The 25,886-nt window shown below is 44.3% G+C and overlaps 1 protein-coding gene across 1 annotated transcript in view; it reads right to left on the bottom strand.

Moving 5' to 3' along the window:
• LOC309524275 (spectrin alpha chain, non-erythrocytic 1-like) overlaps positions 1 to 25,886 on the bottom strand; it is a 199,323-nt gene that overhangs the window by 154,240 nt on the left and 19,197 nt on the right. Inside the window, 11 exon segments of the mRNA XM_082208732.1 lie at positions 327 to 482; positions 2,417 to 2,494; positions 3,807 to 3,917; positions 10,943 to 11,080; positions 12,496 to 12,597; positions 13,116 to 13,251; positions 14,441 to 14,595; positions 15,483 to 15,545; positions 20,145 to 20,226; positions 22,874 to 23,007; positions 24,347 to 24,391. Of these exon segments, the coding sequence (XP_082064858.1) occupies positions 327 to 482; positions 2,417 to 2,494; positions 3,807 to 3,917; positions 10,943 to 11,080; positions 12,496 to 12,597; positions 13,116 to 13,251; positions 14,441 to 14,595; positions 15,483 to 15,545; positions 20,145 to 20,226; positions 22,874 to 23,007; positions 24,347 to 24,391 (1,200 nt within the window).

The following is a 25,886-nucleotide window of genomic DNA, read 5'->3' as shown; positions in this document are numbered from 1 at the left end:
CAGGAAATGGGGAAGTATCTGGGCCCAGACAGGAAATGGGAAGGAATCCGGGCCCAGACAGGAAACAAGGAAGGAATCTGGGTCCAGACAGGAAACGGGGAAGTATCCGGGCCCAAACAGGAAACGGGAAGGAATACGGGCCCCGACAGGAAACAGGAAACAAGTCCAGCCCCAACAGGAAATGGGGAAGGAATCCGGGCCCAGACAGGAAATGGGAAGGAATACGGGTCCAGACAGGAAACAAGGAAGGAATCCTGGTCCAGAGAGGAAACGGGGAAGGAGGCGGGGCCTCAACAGGAAGTGGGACAGGAAACGGGCCCCCGCACCTTGTAGGCCTCGTCGGTGGCAGTCTTCATCTTCTCGTTGACCCAACTCTTCAGCTCGTCCGAGTCGCGGAAGAACTGCTGGAGGTGGAAGGAGTCGGCGAGTTGCGCCCGGCGGCGGAGCGCCCTCTCATGGAGGGCGTTGCGGCGGTTCAAGAGCTGAATAATAATAATAATAATAATAATAATAATAATAATAATAAATATTAGAAATAATAAATGTAGGGAGAGGGAAGGAAGAGATTTTCCAGTCAGCCATCTTCATAATAAATACAATATAATCAATGATTTTTTAAAAATGTAATAGAAGAAATGATAATAATAATAAACATTAATTTTTATTATATTATAAATTATAAATAATTTTTAAAAATGTAATAGAACAAAGAATAAATAATAATAATAATAAACATTAATTTTTATTATATTATAAATTATAAATAATTTATAAATATATATATATCTTGATTGTAGCAGGGAGAGGGAAGGAAGAGATTTTCCAGTCAGCCATCTTCATAATAAATAGAATATAATAAATGATTTTTTAAAAATGTAATAGAAGAAATAATAAATAATAATAATAATAAACATTAATTTTTATTATATTATAATTTATAAATAATTTATAAATAAATATATATCTTGATTGTAGCAGGGAGGGGGAAGGGAGAGATTTTCCAGTCAACCATCTGAATAATAAATATAATATAATAAATATAATAATAATAAATTCCAGTCAACCATCTGAATAATAAATATAATATAATCAATAATTTTTAAAAAATGTAATAGAACAAAGAATAAATAATAATAAACATTAAAAAATTAAAAAAGTGTAATTTATAAATATATATCTTTATTGTGGTACGTAGATATTATTATTATTTTATCTTTATTATATATAATAATAATTATTGTGATGATCATGCTTTTTATTTATTATTATTATTTATAATTATAATTATAATTATCACGTTAATAATAATAAATAAAAAGCATGATCATAACAATAATAAATATTATATATAATAAATATAAAATAATAAATATAAGAAACATAACAATGATAAATAATATATAAATATATATATCTTTATTGTAGCCCGTAGACTCACGAAACAGTTTCAAGATAAAAAACATGATAATTATAATAATAATTATATATAATAAATATAATAAACATAATAATGGTATAAATATATATATATCTTTATTGCGGCCCATAGACCCACAAAACAGCTTCAAGATAATAATAGTAATAATAATCAACATACTAAGCATAATAATAATAATAATGATAATAAACATGTTAAACATAATAAGAAATATAATATATAAATATATATCTTTAATGCGGTCCGTTGATAAATAATAATAATAATAATAACTATAATAAACACAAAAAATGTAATTCATAAATATGTATCTTTATTGCGGTAAGTAGATATAATTTATATATATTTATTATATATATTTATAATAATAATAATTATAAATAATAATAAATAAAGACATAATAATAATAAATGAATAAATATAAATATAATAAACATGTTAAACATAATAAGAAATATAACATATAAATATATATCTTTATTGTCCGTTGATGACAATAAATAGCAATAATAATAATAATAATATAAATAAATATAATAAACACAAAAAATGTAATTCATAAATATGTATCTTTATTGTGGTACGTAGATATAATTTATATATATTTATTATATATATTTATAATAATAATAATTATAAATAATAATAAATAAAGACATATAATAATAATAATAATAATAATAATAATTATAATAATAATAATAATAATTAAATATAAATATAATAAACATGTTAAACATAATAAGAAATATAACATATAAATATATATCTTTATTGTCCGTTGATGACAATAAATAGCAATAATAATAATAATAATATAAATAAATATAATAAACACGTTAAACATAATAAGAAATAGAATATATAAATATATATCTTTATTGTCCGTTGATGACAATAAATAGTAATAGTAATAATAATAATAATAATAATAATAATAATAATAATAATAATAATAATATACACAAAAAACTTACCGCATCCCTTCGGCTCGAAACGTCTTCTTTGGCATAGTGATTATTCTGCATCAACTTGGTGGCAAATTCATCCAGGGCCTGCAAAATTTGAATTATTCAAAATATAACAACAGCAATAACAGTAATAATAACCACAATATTTACTATTTACACCCCTCCCGTTATTTAAAAAGGAAAGGAAAATGGTTAAAATTGACATGATAAATTCTTACCATGAAAATGAAAATTATTAAAATGGAAATTTAAAAATGGTTATGAAAATGAAAATGGAAATTATTAAAAAGGAAATTAAAAAATGGTTAAAATAATGAAAATGGAAATGGAATTTATTAAAAAGGAAATTAAAAAATGGTTAAAATTGACATGATCAATTCTTACCATGGAAATGGAAATGATGAAAATGGAAATTAAAAAATTGTTATTCTTAGCATGAAAATGAAAATTATTAAAATGGAAATTTAAAAATGGTTAAATAATGAAAATGGAAATGGGAATTATTAAAAAGGAAATTAAAAAACGGTTAAAATGGAAATGATAAATTCTTACCATGAAAATGGAAATTAAAAAATGATTAAAATTGAAATGATAAATTCTTACCATGAAAATTAAAATTAAAATTATTAAAATGGAAATTAAAAAACGGTTAAAATTGACATGATAAATTCTTACCATGAAAATGAAAATGAAAATGACGAAAATGGAAATTAAAAAAATGATTAAAATTGAAATGATCAATTCTTACCATGAAAATGAAAATGGAAATTATTAAAATGGAAATAAAAAAATGGTTAAAATGGAAATGATCAATTCTTACCATGAAAATGAAAATGGAAATTATGAAAAAGGAAATTAAAAAACGGTTAAAATGGAAATGATCAATTCTTACCATGAAAATGAAAATTATGAAAATGGAAATTAAAAAAATGGTTAAAATTGACATGATAAATTCCTACCATGAAAATGATTAAAATGGAAATTATTAAATGGAAATTAAAAAACGGTTAAAATTGAAATGATAAATTCTTACCACGAAAATGAAAATGGAAATTATTAAAATGGAAATTAAAAAATGGTTAAAATGGAAATGATCAATTCTTACCATGAAAATTAAAATGGAAATTATTAAAATGGAAATTAAAAAATGGTTAAAATTAAAATTAAAAAAGGAGGGGAAATAAAATGGAAATGACTCCAATATGATAACCATGAAAATTAAAATGGAAATCATTAAAATGAAAATTAAAAATGGTAAATAAAACGATTCACATTGAAATTACTCAAACGAAAATGAAATGACTGTTAACGTCATGAGCATGAAAACGAAAACGAGGACCATGAAAATTCTGAATATGGAAATTATTAAACCGAAATTATTAATTAAAGGAATTACGGTGATTTTTTCCTCCTGGGCGCTCAGGGATTTCTCAAAATCTTCGTGTTTTTTGAGCAGCGCTTCCACGCTGTCCAGGGAATCGCCCAGATCTTCGTTCAGCAGGAAGGCCTGGAAAAAATTAATTAATTTTTCAAGATCGTTAATGAAGTTAATAATCATAAAGATTAACTATCCGTTTTAATATTCTTACGTAAAATATGACATCATACATCTAAGATGAGGTCATCTGCGCAATTCCCGACCCCTGGGTTAGGGGGTAGGGGTTAGAGGTTGGGGGTCAGGGTTAGGGTTCAGGTTAGGGGTCAGGCATTGGGGGTTAGGGGTTAGGGTTGGGGGTTAGGCCTTAGGGTTGGGGGTTAGGGGTCAGGCATTGGGGGTTAGGGGTTTGTGTTAGGGTTGGGGGTTAGGGTTAGAGATTAGGCCTTAGGGGTCAGGCATTGGGGGTTAGGGGTTAGGGGTCAGGCATTGGGGGTTAGGGGTTAGAGGTCAGGCATTGGGGGTTAGGGGTTAGGGTTGGGGGTTAGGGGTCAGGCATTGGGGGTTAGGGGTTTGGGTTAGGGATCAGGCATTGGGGGTTAGGGGTCAGGCATTGGGGGTTAGGGGTTTGGGTTAGGGTTGGGGGTTAGGGGTCAGGCATTGGGGGTTAGGGGTTAGGGTTAGGGTTGGGGGTTAGGGGTGAGGCATTGGGGGTTAGGGGTTAGGGTTCAGGGCATTGGGGGTTAGGGGTTTGGGTTAGGGGTTAGAGGTCAGGCATTGGGGGGTTAGGGGTTAGGGGTCTGGCATTGTGGGTTGGGGGTTAGAGGTCAGGGATTGGGGGTTAGGGGTTAGGGGTCAGGCATTGGGGGTTAGGGGTCAGGCATTGGCGGTTAGGGTTAGGGGTTAGAGGTCAGGCATTGGGGGTTAGGGGTAAAACATTGGGGGTTAGGGGTCAGGCATTGGGGGTTAGGGGTCAGGCATTGGGGGTTAGGGGTTAGGGTTAGGGTTGGGGGTTAGGGGTGAGGCATTGGGGGTTAGGGGTTAGGGTTCAGGGCATTGGGGGTTAGGGGTTTGGGTTAGGGGTTAGGGGTCAGGCATTGGGGGTTAGGGGTTAGGGTTGGGGGTTAGAGGTCAGGCATTGGGAGTTAGGGGTTAGGGTTACGGTTGGGGGTTAGGGGTGAGGCATTGGGGGTTAGGGGTTAGGGTTCAGGGCATTGGGGGTTAGGGGTTAGGGGTTTGGGTTAGGGGTCAGGCATTGGGGGTTAGGGGTTAGGGTTGGGGGTTAGAGGTCAGGCATTGGGAGTTAGGGGTTAGGGTTAGAGGTCAGGCATTGGGGGTTAGGGGTTAGGCATTGGGGGTTAGGGGTCAGGCATTGAGGGTTAGGGGTTAGGGGTCAGGCATTGGGGGTTGGGGGGTTGTGTTAGGGTTAGGGGTTAGAGGTCTGGCATTAGGGGTTTGTGTTAGGGTTGGGCGTTAGGGGTCAGGCATTGGGGGTTAGGGGTTAGGGTTAGGGTTGGGGGTTAGGGGTGAGGCATTGGGGTTAGGGGTTAGGGGTCAGGCATTGGGGGTTGGGGGTTAGGGGTCAGGCATTGGGGGTTAGGGATCAGGCATTGGGGATTAGGGGTTAGGGGTCTGGCATTGGGGGTTAGGGGTTAGGGTTAGGGTTGGGGGTTAGGGGTCAGGCATTGGGGGTTAGGGGTTTGTGTTAGGGTTGGGCGTTAGGGGTCAGGCATTGGGGTTAGGGGTTAGAGGTCAGGCATTGGGGGTTAGGGGTCAGGCATTGGGGGTTAGGGGTCAGGCCTTGGGGGTTAGGGGTCAGGCATTGGGGGTTAGGGGTTAGAGGTCAGGCATTGGGGATTGGGGGTTAGGGGTTAGGGGTCAGGCATTGGGGGTTAGGGGTTAGAAGTCAGGAATTGGGGAATAGGGGTCAGGCATTGGGGGTTAGGGGTCAGGCATTGGGGGTTAGGGGTTTGGGTTAGGGTTGGGGGTTAGAGGTCAGGCATTGGGGGTTAGGGATCAGGGTTAGGGTTGGGGGTTAGGGGTCAGGCATTGGGGGTTAGGGGTTAGAGATCAGGCATTGGGGATTGGGGGTTAGGGGTTAGGGGTCAGGCATTGGGGGTTAGGGGTCAGGCATTGGGGGTTAGGGGTTAGAAGTCAGGAATTGGGGAATAGGGGTCAGGCATTGGGGGTTAGGGGTTAGGGGTCAGGCATTGGGGGTTAGGGGTTTGGGTTAGGGTTGGGGGTTAGAGGTCAGGCATTGGGGGTTAGGGTTGGGGGTTAGGGGTCAGGCATTGGGGGTTAGGGGTTAGAGGTCAGGCATTGGGGGTTAGGGGTAGGTGTCAGGCATTGGGGGTTAGGGGTTAGGGTTGGGGGTTAGGGGTCAGGCATTGGGGGTTAGGGGTCAGGCATTGGGGGTTAGGCGTTAGGGGTCAGGCATTGGGGGTTAGGGGTCAGGCATTGGGGGTTAGGGGTTAGGGGTCAGGCATTGGGGGTTAGGGGTTAGAGGTCAGGCATTGGGGGTTAGGGGTCAGGCATTGGGGGTTAGGGGTCAGGCATTGGGGGTTAGGGGTCAGGCATTGGGGGTTAGGGGTTAGGGGTCAGGCATTGGGGGTTAGGGGTTAGGGGTCAGGCATTGGGGGTTAGGGGTTAGAGGTCAGGCATTGGGGGTTAGGGGTCAGGCATTGGGGGTTAGGGGTCAGGCATTGGGGGTTAGGGGTTAGAAGTCAGGAATTGGAGGATAGGGGTCAGGCATTGGGGGTTAGGGGTTAGGGGTCAGGCATTGGGGGTTAGGGGTCAGGCATTGGGGGTTAGGGGTCAGGCATTGGGGGTTAGGGGTTAGAGGTCTGGCATTGGGGGTTAGGGGTTAGGGGTCAGGCATTGGGGGTTAGGGGTTAGGGGTCAGGCATTGGGGGTTAGGGGTCAGGCATTGGGGGTTAGGGGTTAGGGGTCAGGCATTGGGGGTTAGGGGTTAGAGGTCAGGCATTGGGGGTTAGGGGTTAGAGGTCAGGCATTGGGGGTTAGGGGTCAGGCATTGGGGGTTAGGGGTTAGAGGTCAGGCATTGGGGGTTAGGGGTTAGGGGTCAGGCATTGGGGGTTAGGGGTCAGGCATTGGGGGTTAGGGGTTAGAAGTCAGGAATTGGAGGATAGGGGTCAGGCATTGGGGGTTAGGGGTTAGGGGTCAGGCATTGGGGGTTAGGGGTCAGGCATTGGGGGTTAGGGGTCAGGCATTGGGGGTTAGGGGTTAGAGGTCTGGCATTGGGGGTTAGGGGTTAGGGGTCAGGCATTGGGGGTTAGGGGTTAGGGGTCAGGCATTGGGGGTTAGGGGTTAGGGGTCAGGCATTGGGGGTTAGGGGTCAGGCATTGGGGGTTAGGGGTTAGGGGTCAGGCATTGGGGGTTAGGGGTTAGAGGTCAGGCATTGGGGGTTAGGGGTTAGAGGTCAGGCATTGGGGGTTAGGGGTCAGGCATTGGGGGTTAGGGGTTAGAGGTCAGGCATTGGGGGTTAGGGGTTAGGGGTCAGGCATTGGGGGTTAGGGGTCAGGCATTGGGGGTCAGAGGTTAGGCCTTGGGGTTCCGGGTTCAAATCCGAGCCTCTCCGGCATTAGTGACCCTCCTTCCCGGACTCTGGCCTTCCGGAAGCTTCCGGGTTCGAACTCAGGCCTTAGGAGTTAGAGGTCAGGCCTTCGGGTTCCGGGTTCGAGCTCAGCCATTGGGGTCAGAGGTTAGGCCTTCGGGTTGCGGGTTCGAGTCAGAGCTCAGGCCTTCGGGTTCTGGAAGCTTCTGGGTTCCGGGTTCGAGCTCAGGCCTTAGGGGTCAGAGGTCAGGCCTTCGGGTTCCGGGTTCGAATCAGAGCCTCTCCAGCATTAGAGACCCTCCTTCCCGGAAGCTTCCGGGCTCCGGGCTCGAGTTCGAGCTCAGGCCTTAGGGGTTCTAGGTTAGGCCTTCGGGTTTCGGGTTCGAGTCAGAGCTCAGGGCTTAGGACTTTGGGTTCCGGGTTCGAATCCAAGCCTCTCCGGCATTAGAGACCCTCCTTCCCGGACTCCGGCCTTCCGGAAGCTTCCGGGCTCCGGGTTCGAATGTGAGCCTCTCCGGCATTAGAGATCTTCCTTCCCGGACTCCGGAAGCTTCCGGGTTCGAGCTCAGGCCTTAGGAGTTAGAGGTTAGGCCTTTGGGTTTCGGGTTCGAGTGAGAGCTCAGGGGTTAGGCCTTTGGGTTTCGGGTTCGAATCCGAGCCTCTCCAGCCCTAGAGACCCTCCTTCCCGGACTCTGGAAGCTTCCGGAAGCTTCCGGGCTCCGGGTTCGAGCTCAGGCTTTCGGGTTCCGGGTTCGAATCTGAGCCTCTCCAGCATTAGAGACCCTCCTTCTGGCCTTCCGGAAGCTTCCGGACTCCGGGTTCGAGTTAGAGCTCAGCCATTAGGGGTTAGAGCTCAGGCCTTCGGGTTCCGGGTTCGAGTTAGAGACCCTCCTCCCGGGACCCTGGGCTTCCGGAACCTTCCGGGTTCCGGGTTCGAGTTAGAGCTCAGGCCTTAGGGGTCAGAGGTCAGGCCTTCGGGCTCCGGGTTCGAGTTAGAGACCCTCCTCCCAGGACTGGAAGCTTCCTGAAGCTTCCGGGTTCGAGTCAGAGCTCAGGCCTTAGGGGTCAGAGCTCAGGCCTTTGGGTTCCGGGTTCGAGTTAGAGCTCAGGCCTTAGGGGTCAGAGCTCAGGCCTTCGGGTTCCGGGTTCGAGTTAGAGACCCTCCTCCCGGGACCCTGGGCTTCCGGAAGCTTCCGGGTTCGAGTTCAAGTCTCCCCAGAATTAGAGACCCTCCTTCCCAGACTCCGGAAGCTTCCGGGCTCCGGGTTCGAGCTCAGGCTTTCGGGTTCCGGGTTCGAGCTCAGGCCTTAGGGGTCAGAGCTCAGGCCTTCGGGTTCCGGGTTCGAATCCGAGCCTCTCCGGCATTAGAGACTCTCCTTCCTGGACTCCGGAAGCTTCCGGGCTCCGGGTTCGAGTCAGAGCTCAGGCCTTCGGGTTCGGGTTCAAGTCAGAGCTCAGGCCTTATGGGTTAGAGGTCAGGCCTTAGGGTTGCGGGTTCGAGTTAGAGCTCAGGCCTTTGGGTTCCGGGTTCGAATACGAGCCTCTCCGGCATTAGAGACCCTCCTCCCAGGACTCCGGCCTTCCGGAAGCTTCTGGGTTCGAGTTCAAGTCTCCCCAGAATTAGAGACCCTCCTTCCCAGACTCCGGAAGCTTCCGGGCTCCGGGTTCGAGCTCAGGCTTTCGGGTTCCGGGTTCGAGCTCAGGCCTTAGGGGGTCAGAGCTCAGCCCTTCGGGTTCCGGGTTCAAGTTAGAGCCTCTCCAGCCTTAGAGACCCTCCTTCCCGGAAGCTTCCGGGCTCCGGGTTCGAGTCAGAGCTCAGGCCTTAGGAGTTAGAGGTTAGGCCTTCGGTTGCGGGTTCAAGTTAGAGCCTCTCCGGCATTAGAGACCCTCTTCCCGGGACACCGGCCTTCCGGAAGCTTCCGGGCTCCGGGTTCGAGTCAGAGCTCAGGCCTTCGGGCTCCGGGTTCGAGTCAGAGCTCAGGGCTTAGGCCTTCGGGTTCCGGGTTCGAATCCGAGCCTCTCCAGCCTTAGAGACCCTCCTCCCGGGACCCTGAGCTTCCGGAAGCTTCCGGGTTCGAGTTAGAGCTCAGGCCTTAGGGGTCAGAGGTTACGCCTTCAGGTCCCGGGTTCGAGTTAGAGCCTCCCCAGCATTAGAGACCCTCCTCCCGGGACTCCGGCCTTCCGGAAGCTTCCGGGCTCCGGGTTCGAGCTCAGGCCTTAGGGATTCGAGCTCAGCCCCTCGGGTTCCGGGTTCGAATCCGAGCCTCTCCGGCCTTAGAGACCCTCCTTCCGGGCTTCCGGAAGCTTCCGGGTTCCGGGTTCGAGCCTTCCCAGCCTTAGAGACCCTCCTTCCTGGACTCCGGCCTTCCGGAAGCTTCCAGGCTCCGGGTTCGAGTTCGAATCCGAGCCTCTCCAGCATTAGAGACCCTCCTTCCCGGACTCCGGAAGCTTCCGGGTTCCGGGTTCGAGCCTCCCCAGCATTATAGACCCTCCTCCCGGGCTTCCGGAAGCTTCCGGGCTCCGGGTTCAAGTCAGAGCTCAGGCCTTCGGGTTCCGGGTTCGAATCCGAGCCTCTCCAGCATTAGAGACCCTCCTTCCGGGCTTCCGGAAGCTTCCGGGTTCGAATCCGAGCCTCTCCGGCATTAGAGACCCTCCTTCCGGGCTTCCGGAAGCTTCCGGGCTCCGGGTTCAAATCAGAACCTCCCCACCATTAGAGACCCTCCTCCCGGGACCCTGGGCTTCCGGAAGCTTCCGGGTTCCGGGTTCAAATCAGAACCTCCCCACCATTAGAGACCCTCCTCCCGGGACCCTGGGCTTCCGGAAGCTTCCGGGTTCCGGGTTCAAATCAGAACCTCCCCACCATTAGAGACCCTCCTCCCGGGACCCTGGGCTTCCGGAAGCTTCCGGGTTCCGGGTTCAAATCAGAACCTCCCCACCATTAGAGACCCTCCTCCCGGGACCCTGGGCTTCCGGAAGCTTCCGGGTTCTGGGTTCGAATCCGAACCTCCCCAGCATTAGAGACCCTCCTTCCTGGACGCCGGAAGCTTCCGGGCTCCGGGTTCGAGTCAGAGCTCAGGCCTTCGGGTTCCGGGTTCGAATCCGAGCCTCCCCGGCATTAGAGACCCTCCTCCCGGGACCCTGGGCTTCCGGAAGCTTCCAGGCTCCGGGTTCAAGTTCAAATCTGAGCCTCTCCGGCATTAAAGACCCTCCTTCCGGGCTTCCGGAAGCTTCTGGGCTCCGGGTTCAAGTCAGGCCTTCCGGTTGCGGGTTCAAGTTAGAGCTCAGCCATTAGGGGTCAGAGGTCAGGCCTTCGGGTTCCGGGTTTGAGTTCGAGCTCAGACTTAGAGCTCAGCCATTGGGGGTTAGAGGTTAGGCCTTTGGGTTCCGGGTTCAAGTTAGAGACCCTCCTTCCGGGACCCTGGCCTTCCGGAACCTTCCAGGTTCCGGGTTCAAGTTAGAGCTCAGGCCTTCGGGGTCAGAGCTCAGCCCTTCGGGTTCCGGGTTCGAATCCGAGCCTCTCTAGAGACCCTCCTCCCGGGACCCTGGGCTTCCGGAAGCTTCCGGGCCCCGGGTTCGAGTCCTGACCTCCTGCTTGCTCATCCAGTTGTCGACTTGCTCGGTGTCCCGGTAGAAGAGCTGGAGGTCCATGCACTGTTCGTACTGCTGGCGCCGGACTTCCCACAATTCCAAGAGGGCGGCTCTCTCCTCCGATAGGACGCTCAGCTGGGGGGGGGCGGAGACAGGGAGAGGTCAGAGGTCGGGGAGGCGGGGAAACGAGAGAGAAACGGGTTTTCGGGGTTTTCCCTCAAGAATTTCCCAATACTATTCTAATGATTTCTCAATGATTTCCCAATAATTTCCTAATAATTCACTAATAATTCCCTAATAATTTCCCAACAATTCCCTAATAATTCCCTAATAATTTCCCAATGATTTCTCAATAATTTCCCAATGATTTCCTATTAATTTCCCTATAATTCCCTAATAATTTCCTAATAATTCCCTAATAATTTCCAAATAATTTCCCAACAATTCCCTAATAATTCCCTAATAATTTCCCAATGATTTTCCAATGATTTCTCAATGATTTCTCAATGATTTCCCAATGATTTCCCTATAATTCCCTAATAATTTCCCTAATAATTCCCTAATAGTTTCCAAATAATTTCCCAACAATTCCCTAATAATTTCCCAATGATTTCCCAATGATTTCTCAATGATTTCCCAATGATTTCCTATTAATTTCCCTATAATTCCCTAATAATTTCCCTAATAATTCCCTAATAGTTTCCAAATAATTTCCCAACAATTCCCTAATAATTTCCCAATGATTTCCCAATGATTTCTCAATGATTTCCCAATGATTTCTTAATAATTTCCCAATAATTCACTAATAATTTCCTAATAATTCCCTAAAAATTTCCTAATAATTCCCTAATAATTTCCTAACAATTCCCTAACAATTTCCCAAGAATTCCCTAATAATTTCCTAATAATTTCCCAAGAATTCCCTAATAATTTAACCCTTACCTTCTCTCTCACTTCCGCAGAAGCATAATGTCCGGCTGCAAGGAGGGCGATTCCCTAATAATTTCAAAACAATTCCCTAATAATTCCCTAAAAATTTCCAAATAATTTCCTAATAATTTCCCAATAATTCCCTAATAATTTTCTAACACTTCCCTAATAATTTCCAGATAATTTCCCAATAATTCCTTAATAATTTAACCCTTACCTTCTCTCTCACTTCCGCAGAAGCATAATGTCCGGCTGCAAGGAGGGCGACTCCCTAATAATTTCCCAACAATTCCCTAATAATTCCCTAATAATTTCCCAATAATTCACTAATAATTTCCAAATAATTCCCTAATAATTTCCAAATAATTCCCTAATAATTTCTCAACAATTCCCTAATAATTCCCTAAAAATTTCCTAACAATTCCCTAATAATTTCCTAATAATTCACTAATAATTTCCAAATAATTCACTAATAATTTCCAAATAATTCACTAATAATTTCTCAATAATTTCCCAATAATTTCCTAATAATTTCCCAATGATTCCCTAATAATTTCCTAACAATTCTCTAATAATTTCCAGATAATTTCACAATAATTCCTTAATAATTTAACCCTTACCTTCTCTCTCACTTCCGCAGAAGCATAATGTCCGGCTGCAAGGAGGGCTTGGCCCGATTCGTCGGCCGACTTGAAACTATCTTCGTGGGCATCAATTTCTCCCTGCAAGGGGGGGGGGAATTGATTTATTAAATTTAATCAAATTAATCAGGTAATAAAGAGCAATGAAATAAATGGAAAATTAAATTCAATAAAGGTAATGTGAATAAAAAACGAACAAAAATTAAATGTAATGTCGCCTAAAAATGCTTAAAAATTAAAATTAGTGTCATTTAAAAAGGCATAAAAATTAAGTGTAACAAATACCATTTAAAAAGGCATAAAAATTAAAATTAATAAATGTAAAAAGGCATAAATATTAAATTTAATGTCATTTAAAACGGCATAAAAATTAAGTGTAACATACCATTTAAAAATGCATAAAAATTAAAATTAATAAACGTAAAAATGCATAAATATTAAATTTTAACATCCTTTAAAAAGGCATAAAAATTAAATTTAATGTCACTAAAAATGCACAAAAATTACATTTAATGTCATTTAAGAAGGCATAAAAAATAAATTCAATATCATGTAAAAATTAATAAAATGGGATTTGCTGAGGCCGAAAGAATATTAACCTTGTGTTCTTGATGACGGTCAAGAAGGGCTTCGGCCCCGGCGACATCGTTAGCAAGTTCGTCAGCGTTGATCAAAGCCTTCATTTCGGTGACCCAGCTGGTGAGATCGCGGAAATCGGCCAGGAATCGCTGGAGGCTTTGGGGGCAAATTTTGGGGGGGAAATAGAATAATTTAATAATAATAATAATAATAATAATAATAATAATAATAATAAATAATTATAATAGAATATGATATAATATAAAAGGAAAGAAACCAAAGCAATCCAAATAAATTAATTGAAGTCACTAAAGTAATAGAATTCGTTACTAAAAACGAACGAGGTTCATTGATAAAAGGAAAGAAACCAAAGCAATCCAAATAAATTAATTAAAGTCACTAAAGTAATAGAATTAATAAAAACGAACGAGGTTCATTGATAAAAGGAACCAAAGCAATCCAAATAAATTAATTAAAGTCACTAAGGTAATAGAATTCGTTACTAAAAACGAACGAGGTTCATTGATAAAAGAAACCAAAGCAATCCAAATAAATTAATTGAAGTCACTAAACTAATAGAATTCATTAATAAAAACGAACGAGGTTCATTGATAAAAGGAACCAAAGCAATCCAAATGAATTAATTGAAGTCACTAAAGTAATAGAATTCATTAATAAAAGCGAACGAGGTTCATTGATAAAAGGAACCAAAGCAATCCAAATAAATTAATTAAAGTCACTAAGGTAATAGAATTCGTTACTAAAAACGAACGAGGTTCATTATAAAAGGAAAGAAACCAAAGTAAGAAACGTGAGTTAATTAATTAAATGAATCCAAAAAAATTAAATTAAATTAAATTTAAATTTAAAAAATAAAAAAATTAAAAAATAAAAAATTAATTTAATTTAAATTAGATTTAAAAAATGAAAAAATTAAAAATGAATTAAAAATGAATTTAATTAAATTTAAAAAAGTAAAAAATTAAAAAAGTAAAAAATTTAATTAACTTTTAAAAAGTAAAAATGAAAAAAGAATTTAAAAAATAATTTAATCAATTTTAAAAAAGTAAAAATTAAAAAAGTAAAAAATTAATTTAATTTAAATTAAATTTAAAAAATTAAAAATGAATCAAGAATTTAAAAATTAGTTCAATCAAATTTTAAAAAGTAAAAAGTAAAAAAGTAGAAAGTAAAAAATGCATTTAATTAAATTTAAAAAAGTAAAAATTGAAAAAAGTAAAAAATGCATTTAATTAAAACGAATTTAAATTAATTAAAAATTTTGTTAATGAGTTAAAAAAAAGAAAGAAAATGAGTTGAGGAAACGGGGCCGCCCCCCCCTCACCGGTAGGAGTCGCTCAGGTGGGCGTGCCGCTCGGCGGCCCGGGTGCGAATCTGCTCCCAGTTGGCCACCAGTTCCTCCCGCTTGACGTGGATCTGGGGGGCGCTGGGGGGGTGGGACTGCTGGAGGCGGTCGGCTTCGGCGCCCAGAGCCTTGACCTGGGGGGCGGGTTCATTAACCGGTTAATTCATTATTAGGACGATTCATTAATAAGACGAATTAATACGAAGATAAATTAAAAGGGGAGAGGCGGCGGAGAATGAGGTATTTCCTTCCCTCTATTTCCTTCCTTCCTTCCTTCCCCCCTTCTCTCCGTCTCCTTCCTTCCTTCGTTCCTTCCTCCCCTCCTTCTTTCCTTTCCTTTCCTTTCTTTCCTCCCTCCCTCCTTCCCTCCCTCCCTCTATTTCCTTCCTTCCCTCCTTCCTTCTCTCCCTCTCTCCTTCTCCTTCCTCTCTCCTTCCTTCTTTCCTTTCCTCCTTTCCTTTCCTTTCTTTCCTCCCTCCTTCCTTCCCTCCCTCTATTTCCTTCCTTCCTTCCTTCCCACTCTCCTTCCTTCCTTCTGCCTCCTTCCATCCCTCCCTCTCCTCCCTCCCTCCTTCCCTCTTCCTTCCTTCCTTCCTTCCTTTCTTCCCTGCTCCTGTTTCCTCTTTCCTCCCCTCCCTCCCTCCTTCCTTCCTAGCCCCGCCCTTGTTCCCGATTGGTCCAATAGAACACCGGCCCCACCCACCTTGTCCTCCAGGGCGGCCTCTCTCCTTCCTTCCCTCCTTCCTTCCTTGTTTCCTTTCCTCCTTTCCTCCCTCCCTCTATTTCCTTCCTTCCTTCCTCTCTCCGTTCCTTTCCTCCTTCCTTCCTTCCTTCCTTCCTTCCTTCCTTCCCTCCTTCCCCCCTTCTCTCCGTCTCCTTTCTTCCTCCATCCATCCTTCCTTCCTTCCTCTCTCCCTCCTTCCCTCTCTCCCTCCTTCCCTCCTTCCTTCCCTCTATTTCCTTCCTTCCTCGCCCCGCCCCTCGTTCCCGATTGGTCCAACCGCCCGCTGGCCCCGCCCACCTTGTCCTCCAGGGCGGCCAGATCCCTTTCTAGCCCCTCGTGTTTGCGCAGGAGAGCTTGAATGCCGGCCAGATCCCTTTTCCCCCCTTCCTTCCTTCCTCCCCTCCTTTCCTCCCTCCCTCCCTCCCTCTCTCCTTCCTTCCTTCCTCCTTCCCTTCCTTCTTTCCTTTCCTTTCTTTCTTTCCTCCCTCCCTCCCTCTCTCCTTCCTTCCTTCCTCCTTCCCTCCCTCCTTCCTTCCTCCCTTCTCTCCGTCTCCTTCCTTCCTTCCTTCCTCCCTTCTTTCCTTTCCTTTCTTTCCTCCCTCCTTCCCTCCCTCCATTTCCTTCCTTCCTTCCTTCACTTCCTTCCCTACCTCCTTCCTTCCTTCCCCTTCCCTCCGTCTCCTTCCTTCCTTCCTTCCTTCCTGTCTCCTTCCTCCCCTCCTTCTTTCCTCCCTCCTTCCCTACCTCCCCCTATTTCCTTCCTTCCTTCCTTCCTCCCCCCTTCTCTCCGTCTCCTTCCTTCCTTCCTCTCTCCTTCCTTCCTTCCTTCACCATTCTCTCTGTCTCCTTTCTTCCTTCCTCTCTCCTTCCTTCTTTCCTTTCCTCCTTTCCTTCCTTTCCTCCCTCCTCCTCTCTCCTTCCTTCCTGCCCTCCTTCTTTCCTTTCCTCCTTTCCTTTCTTTCCTCCCTCCTTCCCTCTATTTCCTTCCTTCCTTACTTCCCACTCTCCTCCCTCCCTCCCTCCCTCTTTGCTTCCTTCCTTCCTTCCCTCCTTCCCTCCCTCCTCCCTTCCTTCCTAGCCCCGCCCCTCCTTCCCGATTGGTCCAACCGCCCGCCGGCCCCGCCCACCTTGTCCTCCAGGGCGGCCAGATCCCTTTCCAGCCCCTCGTGTTTGCGCAGGAGAGCTTGAACGCCGGCCAGATCCCTTCTTTTTCCCCCTTCCTTCCTCCTTCCCTTCCTTCCTTCCCTCCTTCCTTTCTTCCTTCCTTCCTTCCTTCCCCCTTCTCTCCGTCTCCTTCCTTCCTACCTTCCTTCCTTCCTCCCCTCCTTCTTTCCTTTCCTTTCTTTCCTCCCTCCTTCCCTCCCTTCTTCCCTCCCTTCCTTCCTTCTACCTTTCTTCCCCCTCCCTCCCTCTCCTTCCTTCCTTCCTCCCGTCTCCCTCCTTCCCTCTCATTCCTTCCTTCCTTCCTTGATCCTTTTTCTTTCCTTCCTTCCTCCTTCCCTTCCTCCCTCCTTCCTTCTCTCCTTCCTTCTTTCTTTCTTCTCCCCTCCCTCCCTCCTTCCTTCCTAGCCCCGCCCCTCCTTCCTGATTGGTCCAACCGACCTTGTCCTCCAGGGCGGCCAGATCCCTTTCTAGCCCCTCGTGTTTGCGCAGGAGAGCTTGAACGCCGGCCAGATCCCTTTTCCCCCCTTCCTTCCTCCTTCCTTCCTTCCCCCCTTCTCTCCGTCTCCTTCCTTCCTTCCTCCCCTTCTTTCCTTTCCTTCCTTTCCTCCCTCCTTCCCTCTATTTCCTTCCTTCCTTTCTTTCCTTTCCTCGCTCTCTCCTTCCTTCCTTCCGTCTCCCTCCTTCCCTCTCATTCCTTCCTTCCTCCCTCCCTCTCTCCTTCCTTCCTTCCTTCCTTCTCTCCTTTCTTCTCTCCTTCACCCTTCTCTCCGTCTCCTTCCTTCCTTCCTTTCTTCCTTCCTTCCCTCCTTCCTTCCTTCCCTTTCTTTCCTCCCTCCTTTTCCTTCCTCTCTCCTTCCTTCCTTCCTCTCCTCCTTCTTCCCTTTCCTCCTTTCCTTTCTTTCCTCCCTCCCTCCCTCCATTTCCTTCCTTCCTTCCTCTCTCCCTCCTTCCCTCCCTCCTAGCCCCGCCCCTCATTCCCGATTGGTCCAACCGCCCGTTGGCCCCGCCCACCTTGTCCTCCAGGGCGGCCAGATCCCTTTCTAGCCCCTCGTGTTTGCGCAGGAGAGCCTGGACGCTGGCCAGATCCCTTCTTTTTCCCCCTTCCTTCCTCCTTCCCTTCCTTCCTTCCCTCCTTCCTTTCTTCCTTCCTTCCTTCCTTCCCCCTTCTCTCCGTCTCCTTCCTTCCTACCTTCCTTCCTTCCTCCCCTCCTTCTTTCCTTTCCTTTCTTTCCTCCCTCCTTCCCTCCCTTCTTCCCTCCCTTCCTTCCTTCTACCTTTCTTCCCCCTCCCTCCCTCTCCTTCCTTCCTTCCTCCCGTCTCCCTCCTTCCCTCTCATTCCTTCCTTCCTTCCTTGATCCTTTTTCTTTCCTTCCTTCCTCCTTCCCTTCCTCCCTCCTTCCTTCTCTCCTTCCTTCTTTCTTTCTTCTCCCCTCCCTCCCTCCTTCCTTCCTAGCCCCGCCCCTCCTTCCTGATTGGTCCAACCGACCTTGTCCTCCAGGGCGGCCAGATCCCTTTCTAGCCCCTCGTGTTTGCGCAAGAGAGCCTGGACGCCGGCCAGATCCCTTTTCCCCCCTTCCTTCCTCCTTCCTTCCTTCCCCCCTTCTCTCCGTCTCCTTCCTTCCTTCCTCCCCTTCTTTCCTTTCCTTCCTTCCCTCTATTTCCTTCCTTCCTTACTTCCCACTCTCCTCCCTCCCTCCCTCCCTCTTTGCTTCCTTCCTTCCCTCCTTCCTTCCTTCCTTCCTAGCCCCGCCCCTCCTTCCCGATTGGTCCAACCGCCCGCCGGCCCCGCCCACCTTGTCCTCCAGGGCGGCCAGATCCCTTTCTAGCCCCTCGTGTTTGCGCAGGAGAGCTTGAACGCTGGCCAGATCCCTTTTCCCCCCTTCCTTCCTCCTTCCTTCCTTCCCCCCTTCTTTCCGTCTCCTTCCTTCCTTCCTCCCCTTCTTTCCTTTCCTTCCTTCCCTCTATTTCCTTCCTTCCTTACTTCCCACTCTCCTCCCTCCCTCCCTCTTTGCTTCCTTCCTTCCTTCCCTCCTTCCTTCCTAGCCCCGCCCCTCCTTCCCGATTGGTCCAACCGCCCGCCGGCCCCACCCACCTTGTCCTCCAGGGCGGCCAGATCCCTTTCCAGCCCCTCGTGTTTGCGCAGGAGAGCTTGAACGCCGGCCAGATCCCTTTTCCCCCCTTCCTTCCTCCTTCCTTCCTTCCCCCCTTCTCTCCGTCTCCTTCCTTCCTTCCTCCCCTTCTTTCCTTTCCTTCCTTTCCTCCCTCCTTCCCTCTATTTCCTTCCTTCCTTTCTTTCCTTTCCTCGCTCTCTCCTTCCTTCCTTCCGTCTCCCTCCTTCCCTCTCATTCCTTCCTTCCTCCCTCCCTCTCTCCTTCCTTCCTTCCTTCTCTCCTTTCTTCTCTCCTTCCCCCTTCTCTCCGTCTCCTTCCTTCCTTCCTTCCTTCCCTCCTTCTTTCCTTTCCTTTCTTTCCTCCCTCCTTCCCTCCCTCCATTTCCTTCCTCTCTCCTTCCTTCCTTCCTCTCCTCCTTCTTCCCTTTCCTCCTTTCCTTTCTTTCCTCCCTCCCTCCCTCCATTTCCTTCCTTCCTTCCCTCCCTCCCTCCTCCCTTCCTTCCTAGCCCCGCCCCTCCTTCCCGATTGGTCCAACCGCCCGTCGGCCCCGCCCACCTTGTCCTCCAGGGCGGCCAGATCCCTTTCCAGCCCCTCGTGTTTGCGCAGGAGAGCTTGAACGCCGGCCAGATCCCTTTTCCCCCCTTCCTTCCTCCTTCCTTCCTTCCCCCCTTCTCTCCGTCTCCTTCCTTCCTTCCCTTCTTTCCTTTCCTTCCTTCCCTCTATTTCCTTCCTTCCTTACTTCCCACTCTCCTCCCTCCCTCCCTCCCTCTTTGCTTCCTTCCTTCCCTCCTTCCTTCCTAGCCCCGCCCCTCCTTCCCGATTGGTCCAACCGCCCGCCGGCCCCGCCCACCTTGTCCTCCAGGGCGGCCAGATCCCTCTCTAGCCCCTCGTGTTTGCGCAGGAGAGCTTGAACGCCGGCCAGATCCCTTTTCCCCCCTTCCTTCCTCCTTCCTTCCTTCCCCCCTTCTCTCCGTCTCCTTCCTTCCTTCCTCCCCTTCTTTCCTTTCCTTCCTTTCCTCCCTCCTTCCCTCTATTTCCTTCCTTCCTTTCTTTCCTTTCCTCGCTCTCTCCTTCCTTCCTTCCGTCTCCCTCCTTCCCTCTCATTCCTTCCTTCCTCCCTCCCTCTCTCCTTCCTTCCTTCCTTCTCTCCTTTCTTCTCTCCTTCACCCTTCTCTCCGTCTCCTTCCTTCCTTCCTCCCCTTCTTTCCTTTCCTTCCTTTCCTCCCTCCTTCCCTCTATTTCCTTCCTTCCTTTCTTTCCTTTCCTCGCTCTCTCCTTCCTTCCTTCCGTCTCCCTCCTTCCCTCTCATTCCTTCCTTCCTCCCTCCCTCTCTCCTTCCTTCCTTCCTTCTCTCCTTTCTTCTCTCCTTCACCCTTCTCTCCGTCTCCTTCCTTCCTTTCTTCCTTCCTTCCCTCCTTCTTTCCTTTCCTTTCTTTCCTCCCTCCTTTTCCTTCCTCTCTCCTTCCTTCCTTCCTCTCCTCCTTCTTCCCTTTCCTCCTTTCCTTTCTTTCCTCCCTCCCTCCCTCCATTTCCTTCCTTCCTTCCCTCCCTCCCTCCTCCCTCCCTTCCTAGCCCCGCCCCTCCTTCCCGATTGGTCCAACCGCCCGCCGGCCCCGCCCACCTTGTCCTCCAGGGCGGCCAGATCCCTTTCCAGCCCCTCGTGTTTGCGCAGGAGAGCTTGAACGCCGGCCAGATCCCGCCCAAAATCGTCAGACGCCATGAGTTGCTCCTTCTCCTTGATCCAGCTGATCGTTTCGTCGACGTCTCTGTGGGATAAAAGGAAACGGAAGAGAATTAATAATAATAAGAATAGGAAATAAGAGGAATTTAATTTTAATTTATGTCCTTTTATCCTATATAAGGAAATAAATCAAAATTAAATTACTATTAGTTAAGTTCCTCTTAATTAAATTGAATTCCTATTTAATTTTATTTCCTTTTATCCTATACAAGGAAATAAATTAAAGTTAAGTTCCTATCAATGAAATTCCTATTAATTAAATTAAATTCCTATTTAATTTTAATTTATTTCCTTTTATCCTATACAAGGAAATAAATTAAAATTAAGTTCCTATTAATTTAATTAAATTCCTATTTAATTTTAATTTATTTCCTTTTATCCTATACAAGGAAATAAATTAAAGTTAAGTTCCTATCAATTAAATTCCTATTAATTAAATTAAATTCCTATTTAATTTTAATTTATTTCCTTTTATCCTATACAAGGAAATAAATTAAAATTAAGTTCCTATTAATTTAATTAAATTCCTATTTAATTTTAATTTATTTCCTTTTATCCTATACAAGGAAATAAATTAAAATTAAGTTCCTATTAATGAAATTCCGATTAATTAAATTAAATTCCTATTTAATTTTAATTTATTTCCTTTTATCCTATACAAGGAAATAAATTAAAATTAAGTTCCTATTAATTAAATTAAATTCCTATTTAATTTTAATTTATTTCCTTTTATCCTATGCAATGAAATAAATTAAAGTTAAGTTCCTATCAATTAAATTCCTATTAATTAAATTAAATTCCTATTTAATTTTAATTTATTTCCTTTTATCCTATACAAGGAAATAAATTAAAATTAAGTTCCTATTAATTAAATTAAATTCCTATTTAATTTTAATTTATTTCCTTTTATCCTATACAAGGAAATAAATTAAAATTAAGTTCCTATTAATGAAATTCCGATTAATTAAATTAAATTCCTATTTAATTTTAATTTATTTCCTTTTATCCTATACAAGGAAATAAATTAAAATTAAGTTCCTATTAATTAAATTAAATTCCTATTTAATTTTAATTTATTTCCTTTTATCCTATGCAATGAAATAAATTAAAATTAAGTTCCTATTAATTAAATTAAATTCCTATTTAATTTTAATTTATTTCCTTTTATCCTATACAAGGAAATACATTAAAATTAAATTCCTACTAATTAAATTCCTCTTAATTAAATTAAATTCCTACTAAATTTTAATTTGTTTCCTTTTATCCTATACAAGGAAATAAATTAAAATTAAGTTCCTATTAATTAAATTCCTATTAATTAAATTAAATTCCTATTTAATTTTAATTTATTTCCTTTTATCCTATACAAGGAAATACATTAAAATTAAATTCCTATTAATGAAATTCCTATTAATTAAATTAAATTCCTATTTAATTTTAATTTATTTCCTTTTATCCTATACAAGGAATTAAGTGAAATTCAAAATGGAAGTGAAATTGAACTGAAAATGAAATGAATTGAAATAAAATAAAAGAAATGGAAGTAAAATAAAATAAAATAAATGGAAGTAAAATCAAGTGAAATGAAATGAAATTGAAATAAAAGAAAAAAAACTTGAAGTAAAATAAAATAAAATCAATGGAAGTAAAATAAAATAAAATCAATGGAAGTAAAATCAAGTAAAATGAAATGAAATTTAAATAAAATAAAATCAATGGAAGTAAAATAAAATAAAAGCAATGGAAGTAAAATCAAGTGAAATGAAATGAAATTGAAAGAAAATAGAAGAAATGGAAGTAAAATAAAATAAAATCAATGGAAGTAAAATCAAGTGAAATGAAATGAAATTGAAAGAAAATAGAAGAAATGGAAGTAAAATAAAATAAATAGAAGCAAAATCAAGTGAAATGAAATGAAATTGAAATAAAATAAAATAAATGGAAGTAAAATAAAATAAAATCAATGGAAGTAAAATCAAGTGAAATGAAACGAATTAAAATAAAATACAGTGAAGTAGAATACAAGAAAGCGAAAGAAAATGAAAGAAATGGAAATGAAATGAAATGAAATGAAGTAACATGAAATGAAATAAAATAAAATGAATTGAAATAAAATAAAATAAGATGCATTGAAATAAAATAAAATAAGTTGAAATAAAATAAAATGAATTCAAATAACATAAAATAAAATAAAATAAAATGAAGTAAAATAAAATAAATTGAAATAAAATAAAATAAAATGAATTGAAATAAAATAAAATGAATTGAAATAAAATAAAATAAAATGAATTGAAATAAAATAAAATGAATTGAAATAAAATAAACTAAAATGAATTGAAATGAATTGAAATAAACTAAAATGAAATGAAATAAAATGAATTGAAATAAAATAAAATAAAATCAAGTGAAACGAAATGGAAATCAAATGAAATCAAATGAAATGACAAGAAATAGCATAAACTAAAATAAAATGAATCAAAATAAAATAAAATAAATTGAAATAAAATAAAATAAATTGAAAGAAAATAAAATAATAAAATAAAATATAAAATAGAATAAAATAAAATAATAAAATAAAATAAAATAATAAAATAAAATAAAATATAAAATAAAATATAAAACATTTTTAAAAAATGAAATGAAATGAAATAAAATAAGGAAAAACCGGCCACCTGTTGAAGCGCTGGACTTCGGCCGCCCCAAAAAGCTTCCCCTGTCTCTGGAGAGCCAATCCCTTCAGCCGCTGCCAGGAAGCGTTGACCTCTTCCTGTTTGGAGCGGATCACTTCCTCTTCCGGGTGCTGCTCCTGGAGAAAAGGGAAGCGACAGGGTGGGATGGGAACCGATCCAAAATCCGATCATAAATCCATTTATTTTCGCCCCGATAAATGAGAATTAAGGGGTCGTTTCGCTGGGGGGGGGGTTGATGGCAAACGGGTTCACTTCGTTGACTTCCTTCCCTCCCTCTTTCCTTCCTCTCTCCTTCCCACTCTCCTTCCCTCCCTCCCTCCCTCCTTCCTTTCTTCCCTCCCGCCCTTTTCTTCCTTCCCTCCCTCTCTCCTTCCTTCCTCCCTCCCTCCCTCCCTCCTTTCCTTTTCTTCCTTCCTCCCCTGCTCCTGTTTCTTTCCTTCCTTCCTTCCTTCCTTCCTTCCTTCCTTCCTTCCTCTTACCTGGATCAGCTTCCCGGCAAACTGGTTCACTTCCTCCCTCCCTCCCTCCTTCCTCCTTCCCTCCTTCCTTCCTTCCTCTCCCCTCCCTCCTTCCTTCCTTCCCTCCTTCCTTCCCTCCTCCCTCCCTCATCCATTTCCTTCCTTTTTCCTCCCCTTCCTTCTTTCTTTCCTTCCTCTTACCTGGACCAGCAAACTGGTTCACTTCCTCCCTTCCTTCATTCCTTTTTCTTTCTTTCTTCCTCCCTCCCTCCTTCCTTCCTCCCTCCCTCCTTAATTCCTTCCTTCCCTCCTTCGTTTTTTCCTCATTTTGTCCCTCTTTCTGATCCGTCTTTCTTTCTTTCTTTCTTTCTTTCTTTCTTTCTTTCTTTCTTTCTTTCTTCCCTCCCCCCTCCTTCCTTCCCTCCTTCCTTCCCTCCTTCCTCTCACCTGGACCAGCTTCCCGGCAAACTGGTTCACTTCCTTCCTTCCTCCCTTTTCTTTCTTCCTTCCTTCCTTCCTTCCTCCCTGCTCCCTTCCTTGTTTCCTTCCTTTTTCCTCCCCCTTCCTTCTTTCTTTCCCTAATGTTTCTTTCTTTTTTACCTTCCTTCCTCCTTCCTTCCTTCCCTCCTTCCTTTGTTCCTCCTTCCTTTGTCCCTCTTTCTTTCTTTCTTTCTTTCTTTCTTTCTTTCTTCCCTCCCTCCTTCCTTTCCTCCTTTCTTTCCTCCTCCCTCCCTCCTCCCTTCCTTCTGTTTCCTTCCTTTTTCCTCCACCTTCCTTCTTTCTTTCCTTAATCTTTCTTTCTTTTTTTACCTTCATTTCCTGCTCCTGTTTCCTTCCTTCCTTCCTTCCTCCCTCGCTTCTTCCCTTCTTTCCTTCCATCCTTCCTCTCTCGTTCCTTTCTTCCTTCCTCTCTTCCTTCTCTCCCTCCTTCCTTCCTTCTTCTCTCCCTCCCTTCTTCTCCTCCTTCCTTCCTCCTTCCTCCCTTCCTTCCTCTCACCTGGACCAGCTTCCCGGCAAACTGGTTCACTTCGTTGACTCTTTCCTCCCTTCTTCCCTTCCTTCCTTCCCTCCCTCCCTCCTTCCTTCCTTCCTTCCTTCCTTCCTTCCTTCCTTCTCTCCCTCCCTCCTTCCTTCCTTCTCTCCCTTCCTTCCTTCTCTCCCTCCCTCCTTCCTCTCTCCTTCGTTCCTCCCTCCTTCCTCCCTTCCTTCCATCCTTCCTCTCTCCTTCCTTCCTTCTCCCCCTCCTGCCTCCCTCCCTCCCTCCCTTCCTTCCTTCTCTCTCCTTCCTTTCTTCCTTCCTTCTCTCCCTCCCTCCTTCCCTTCCTTCCTTCTCTTCTTCCTTCCATCCTTCCTCCCTCCTTCCTTCTTCCTTCCTTCCTTCCTCTCCTTCCTTCCTTCCTTCTCTCCCTCTTCCCTCCCTTCCTTCTCTCCCTCCTTCCTTCCTCCCTTCCTTCCTCCTTCCTCCCTTCCTTCCTTCCCTCTCTTCGTTGACTCTTTCCTCCCTCCTCCCTTCTTCCCTTCCTTCCTTCCCCCTTCTCTCTGTCTCCTTTCCTTCCTTCCTCTCTCCTTCCCTCTCTCCCTCTTTCCTTCCTCCTTCCCTCCTTCCTTCCTTCCTCCTTCCCTCATTCCTTCCTTCTCTCCTTCCTTCCCTCATTCCTTCCTTTTCTCCTTCCTTCCCTCCTTCCTTCCTTCCTTCTCTCCCTCCCTCCTTACTTCCTCCTTACTTCCTCCCTCCTTCCTCACTTTCTTCCTGTCACCTGGACCAGCTTCCCGGCAAACTGGTTCACTTCGTTGTCTCTTTCCTCCCTCCTCCCTTCTTCCCTTCCTTCCTTCCTTCTCTCCTTCCTTCCTTCCCCCTTCTCTCTGTCTCCTTCCTTCCTTCCTTCCTTCCTCTCCTTCCCTCCCTCCCTCCTTCCTTCCTTCCTCCTCCCCTCCTCCCTCCCTCCTTCCCTCTCTCCCTCCCTCCCTACCTCCTTCCTTCCTTCCATCCATCCTTCCTCCCTTCTTCCCTTCCTTCTCTCCCTTCCTTCCTCCCTCCCTTCCTTCCTTCTTCCCTCCCCCTCCCTTCCTTCCTTCCTTCCTTCTCCCCTCCCTCCCTCCTTACTTCCTCCTTACTTCCTCCCTCCTTCCTTCCTCTCACCTGGACCAGCTTCCCGGCAAAGTGATTCACTTCGTTGACTCTTTCCTCCCTCCTTCCCTTCCTTCCTTCTCTCTCTCCCACCTTCCTTCCTCCCTTCTTCCCTTCCTTCCTTCCATCCTTCCTCTCTCCTTTCTTTCTTACTTCCTTCCTTCTCTCCTTCCTTCCTTCCTTCCTTCCTTCCTTCCTTCCTTCTCGCCTTCCTTCCTTCCTTCTCTCCCTCCCTCCCTCCCTTCCTTCCTTCCATCCTTCCTCTCTCCTTCCTTTCTTCCTTTCTTCCTTCCTTCTCTCCCTCCCGTCTTTCTCTCCCTCCCTCCCTCCTTCCTTCCTTCACTCCTTCCTTCCCTCCTTCCCTATTTCTCTCCTTCCTTTCCTTCCCCCTCCCTCCCTCCCTCTCTCC

Source organism: Podarcis vaucheri, assembly GCF_965113315.1.
Source record: "Podarcis vaucheri genome assembly, chromosome: Z".
NCBI lineage: Eukaryota > Metazoa > Chordata > Lepidosauria > Squamata > Lacertidae > Podarcis > Podarcis vaucheri.
This window is presented reverse-complemented; position numbering and strand designations above follow the sequence as displayed.